The sequence below is a fragment of the Coenobita brevimanus genome, chromosome 8 (assembly GCF_032717465.1).
Source record: "Coenobita brevimanus isolate Jiangsu-jjx chromosome 8, ASM3271746v2, whole genome shotgun sequence".
In the NCBI taxonomy this organism is placed as follows: Eukaryota; Metazoa; Arthropoda; class Malacostraca; order Decapoda; family Coenobitidae; genus Coenobita; species Coenobita brevimanus.
In genome coordinates, this window is record NC_136961.1 from 12690044 (window position 1) to 12696043 (window position 6000).

General features: G+C 39.4%; 1 protein-coding gene across 1 annotated transcript in view; it reads left to right on the top strand.

Moving 5' to 3' along the window:
• LOC145406626 (venom carboxylesterase-6-like) overlaps window positions 1-4523 on the top strand; it is a 91718-nt gene extending 87195 nt beyond the window's left edge. Inside the window, exons 13-15 of the mRNA XM_080277705.1 lie at window positions 1725-1744; window positions 2661-2837; window positions 4102-4523. Of these exons, the coding sequence (XP_080133831.1) occupies window positions 1725-1744; window positions 2661-2837; window positions 4102-4523 (619 nt within the window). The remainder of the gene's footprint in view (window positions 1-1724; window positions 1745-2660; window positions 2838-4101) is intronic.
• The last annotated feature ends 1477 nt before the right edge of the window (window positions 4524-6000 follow it).

The following is a 6000-nucleotide window of genomic DNA, read 5'->3' on the forward strand; positions in this document are numbered from 1 at the left end:
ATATGAATGGATGGGATTATGGGTGGCAGATAAGAGATCATTAATATGAATTAGGAATAGGGTTGGAGCCAGAAGTGACCCTTATGACATACATCATCGACTTTTATTTTTGTGTTTCTGTCACAGATATATGAGGAAATCAGAGGAACAAAAGACATTAGTTCATAGTAAAAGAGTTTGGATAGCAGGGAAGGATACCACACTCTGTCCAAAGCTTTAGAAATATCAAGGGCAACTGCATGAGTTTCTCCATGTTGGTCAACTGATTGATAGTGTGATTCAGGAGGTTAAGTATATCAATGGTGGATCTTTCGTGGCAAAAACCATATTGTCTATCACAAATTAAGTTAATGTATTCAAGATGTTTAACTATGTGCTTATTAATTAAGATTTCAAATACTTTACCAAGAGAAGATGTGATAACTATTGGTCTCTAATCAAAGGGGTCGGAGGAACTTCCTTTCTTCGAAATTGGGTGGATATTGGCTTCTTTCCGAGAATTAGGGAATGAAGAAGTATGTATGCATAGTCTGAATTGTTTGGCTAGAACAGAAGCAAGTTCTGGGGAGCACTTTTTCAAAACAATCTGGGCCTGGAGTTTTGTTGGTTGTTAAATTGTCTAGGACGGATTTTACGTATCTAGTCTGTATTTTAAGTGAAGCAGTTTCGGGGGAGTCACGATCTAGTACAGGGGCGTTCTGGCTGACTTCCTCTAACGTAGAATTTCTGGCAAATGTACTGTACTTGCAAGGATATTTGCTTTACCACGCAGGTCATTTGCAATGTTATTATTGAAAGAACTGAGAGTTGACCTGAACATTCTATTGCCATTAGGATTGTTTAGTAGTTTGGATGCTTGGTTGTGGAGAAAGTGTGACTTAGGGTGATTAATTACTGCTTTTGGATGGTTTCTAGCATATTTAAATTTACTGAGTGATTCAGATTTTTTTTTTTCACTTCAAATTAGGGTTATATGCTAATGACTTTTGGGTCGTTGCTCTGGCCCAATCGCTATCAAACCATTTTGGGGAGTCCGATCTTTTAGTGAACTGTTGACTTGGTACGAGCAAATACCAGCTTGTATTAAGTCATTGATGTGGGACTGGGTAGAACTGATGTCATTAAAGAAGAAAAACTGCCTTGGAATATCATCAAGATATTTTATGAATCCATCCCGGTCTGCTCTATCAAAGTGCCATCTGGTCACCCTGACAGGTTCAGAGCAGGTAGGTCTGGGGGAATTGACTAATGAGGCTTCCATGAGATTGTAGTCGGAGGATCCAAGTGGTGACGTTACTTCCGTCCTGTATTGGTCTGGATTATATGTCAGGAATAGCTCCAAGACATAGGCGTTGTGGTCAGGACTGTCTGGTGTTCTGGTTGGTTGTTTTACCAACTGCATGAGATTAAACGATTCTGCAAACAGCTCGCACGCTACACCAGCATCATCAATCCTGGCAGAATGCAATAACCATTCAACATTATGTACGTTAAAATCACCTCAAATAGTAATTTCAGTGCTAAGGGTGAAGTTAAGGTTAGTCAACTGTGTGGATATGAAATCAAATACACTGGGTTCTGAAGAAGCATTGGGGGAGCAGTAAACTACACAGATATATTTGTTAATATTAAAATAATTTAGTTTATACAGTGAATAATCAAAATTAGTTGAAGCAAAGTTCAAAACAGTGTCAACTGCTAATTCAGATTTGATATAACAACAGGTACCACCCTTGCTACGGAGGTTTGTGAGGAGCTGGTAACCAGGAAAAGAAAATGGAGATATTTCAGCCGAGGGTAAAATTTGGTATTCTGTGAGGAACAGGGCAAGAGGGGATACTGCTTGAAGAAAAAAGTGAACTGAATTCAAATTGGTATTAAGACTACAGTTCATGCTTGCTGACGAGCATGAACTGTGTGTGCAATAGTTGCTTTGTCACAGTCACTTGATAGCGACCGGGAGGACTCTGTTCTGCCAGCCCTACCCTTCTGGCAGTGGCAATCCAAGATACCATCGGAGTTGCGGACATTAATGTAGCAGCCATTGCTAAGGGGGAACAGATATAGAAGATGTGTTATCTAATGTGCCTGTAATGTGGTGTAGACAGTTGAAGGTAGAGGTATTATTAGAGTATGCTGGCCCACTCTCTGTGTAAGTGAAAGCACTGAAAATGGCCAGGAAAAAGAGATGGTCAGGACCAAGTCCTGAGGGTTGGTGAAAAGAGAGCTCCAGCTCTCCCCGTCACCAGTTTGCCATCCACCTCGGGAGTACACCCATGTTTGATTGGTGCTACAGTCTACTTCCATGATCAAACTGTCAAAGTGATATTTCCTATGCAAGAAACTGAAGTTCCTTGGGCATGTTTTCAATGCTTGTTGGATACACACGTTGGACAGAAAGGTAATTGGAATGACCAACTTTTCTACCACTACCAACACTGATGCAGTGCGTAGCTTCCTTGGTCGTAGTGGCTACTACCGTTGCTTCATCAAGGGGTACGCCCAAATAGCTGTGCCACTGACTTAACTGTTGAAGAAGGACAAGCATTTTACATGATCTGACGAATAAGCTACTGCATTTAGCACCCTGAAAACTGCTCTTGCACAAGCTCCAATCTTGGATTTTCCAGACTGTTCTAAACTATTCTTACTTTGCACAGATTCTTCCAAAGTGGTCCTCAGTGCGTCTTTCATACAAGTTGATCCCAAAGGCAAGAAGCATGTCACTGTCTATGATAGCCGAGTTCTAAATTCCACAGAGAAGAATTGCAGTGTAACTCATTGGGAAATGCTTGCCGTGGTCTCTTCTCTGAAACATTTCTATGACATCTTCCACGGTTATTCTGTTCACTTCCAGACAGACCACCTTCCTCTTTGTGACCTGTTTCTAGGATATAATCTTACTGGTTGTCTTGTGCATTGGGCAGTTATCATTAGTGATTACAACCCAATGTTTGAATACATTCTGGGAAAGTCAATCGTTGTAGCCGATGCTCTATCTTGTCAAGTAGCTGCAGTTTCAACAGGTGATTTTAGTTCTGCATTTGATTTCGATGTTCTCCGTGGTTTCCACCATGTTAGTACTTTATGGTCTCAGGTCATATACTTTCCTGAGTCTGGTGATAATTCTTCCTTGCTGAAGTTACTACTCCCCGTGTCTCATTTGATCCTCTTGTATGACTTTTGCACAAAAGGACGGCCCTCACAGGTAGTGATGTGCCTCATCACGAACTTAGACAACTAGTTATTCCAATGGATTTAATTCCTGCTGCCTTCAATTCAATCACGACACCCCTCTCCCTTTGCACCTGGGTAAGGATAGATGCTTACAACAGGAGCATCTTTTTTATTATTGGCCTAGAATGCAAAATGATATAGACACTCATTGTGATGCATATCTCTCTTGTGCTCGTCATGAGGGTTCTACTGGCTAGCCTGAACCCATATTGCCATACTGTGTACCATTTAGGCCTTAGGAAACTTTCCCACTTCGTGCTCTGAAAGTACTTTGTACGGTATCGGCTAGCCTGAACCCATATTGCCATGCTGTGTACCAGCTAGGCCTTGGCAAACTTTCCCATTTGGTCCTCTGAAATTACTTTGTACGGAATCTGGCTTCATCTATCTATAAGTGACAGTCAATCATTTTTCCCGGTTTGTGATACTGGTTACATTGCACGACAAGTCGGCTAGTAACGTTGCCCCTGCATTTATTAAATCTGTTGTTTGCCCTTTCACAACTCCAGAAGTCATACACATAAAAAAAATTCAACAATTCCATAGTTCAAGAAATTTTTTCTCACTATGGAATTAGTAAATGTAATGTTATTGCCTGTCATCCAACTTCTAATTGCCTATTTGAAAGGCAGATTTGTTAAGTCGTAGAATGCCTACACCACATGGTGTGAGATTAGAACTCCACCTGGGATGAATGGATTCCGCAGGTAGCTGTGTCAAATATTGAAACACTGAATAATTCAGTTGGTGAAACTTCATTTTTTTTCGTCTATGGCTTTGACAAGAGGTTAACCTAGTCTTTACTACTATCTAAGCCTTATCCAGTCTACAATCATGATGATTTTGTCATATTTCACCTTTCAGATTATCAGAAAATTCATAAATTTGTTCAAGATAATTCGGTAAGCTCAAATGCAGAAATGGTGCATAAGCCACACGTGGCTGTCTCTGATGTTACCATCGAAGAGAGTAACTTAGTTTTTGCCTTGGACCATGGGCGTGCATTGAAGCTTGACGGTAAATGCCTTGGTCCGTTCCACGTCATACCGCATAGGAGCAATGAATCTGAGAGAAAGGATTCTTCTACTAGTTATACCAAATTGGTACACGCAGATGATCTTAAGGATTCCCCGAGGGCCCTGGTGTTGGAGGAGACACTCGGCGATGCTCCATCTTCTTCCATTGCATCTTATGAAACGGCTTCAGACTCTCCTTCTCATTCTGAGACACTGGATTCTTCTTCTCCTGGTAACAACTATCACAAAATTATGCTCTTCTCATTCTGAGGCACTGGAATCTTCCTCTCCTGGTAATAACTATCGCAAAACTAAGCTCTGCCTACAAATCTCCAGTTTCTTCTATATAATTTATCACCACAGTCATATCCTCTTCATAGTCATCTAAATTTAGATTCATTTTATAAGTAAAATGTTGCTGAGAGAGCAGACGACCTTGATTTCCACAAGCTGTCCATGGTTCATCTCTAGAGGATAGGTAGTATTATTCCATACATTATTATATCCCTGGGATTAGGTAGTATTGCTACGTATATAAATGAAATAGGTATGCAATTGTACAAGTTCCAAATGTCTTAATGAAATGATAAGGTCAAAGATTTCATAGAAATACTGCATATAACTTTCCAACAGTTTACGTTGCAAGTAGAAAAGTTGTCAATTGTCATGTTACCATAGACCTTATCCCAATATCAAATCTTACTTAATATTACAATGGGCTGGCTCTAACTTTAATCTTAATTTTTTTTTCTTTCTCTCAAGGGTGTACAATTCTATACTAGAAGCTATCTCATTTTCCATGACTGTATATTCCTGTTCTGCATTCATTTGTTATCTCTTCCAACTGATTCTCTTCCCTCTACCTTAAAATGACACTTCTTGTACTGCATTTTTGTACTCTCACGACGAAGTGTCCCGTTTGATCTCTTTCAATCGTGTTCGTCCATAGATCTAACGTTCGCTCTTGTCCTATTCTTTCCTTTAATATTTACCCTATCACAGCTGTTCCTTGTAAGAATACTATAGTCCATATAACTCACCTTCTTCATCAAGTTTTGAGTCCTCATTTTACATGCATGTCTTCCTATTGCATTCACACTGCTAGAATTTTTATTCAAAGTTATTTTTTTCCTCCAGTGCTCTTAAATATATGGAAAACTCACCCCATGAAACTAAGTTACAACATGACAACAAAAACTTTGAAACTTGTTAGATGTGAAAACAGTGAAAGTTGTTCAATGTGAAAGTGAGAACTTCCAACCTGATACTAGAGGGGAGAAAATTGAGTGAGATTATGATAAAAGGAAGGAATCCCTGCACACTTCACCCATATTATTCAGTGCTGATTTGTGTGAAAACATGTGAACACCTAACTAATTGTGTGATCATTGTTTAGTTGTTGCGAGGCAACATTTTCTCGGGATGTTATTGCAGTTCCTCAATAACCAGATGTTGTGTAATTTTATTGTTCATTACTGTAAAATGTATCAGCATGATGTCATTCTTCAGTGTTCAGTGTTGTAGATTTTAAAAGTTTCATTACTAATGTTCCTCTTGGAGAGACATTACCTGTGTTGTGTTGATACTGCAAATACTTCAGTGACGATGTAGTTTTGATAATACTGGATTTACTAACGAGTTTTTGCTGTCAGTTTTTCTTTATGCTGATTCACTTTGGTAGTAAGTCTGCCCTATTACTGTGTAAATATATATTCCTGTCATTATTTCCTTTTTTCCATTGCATTGA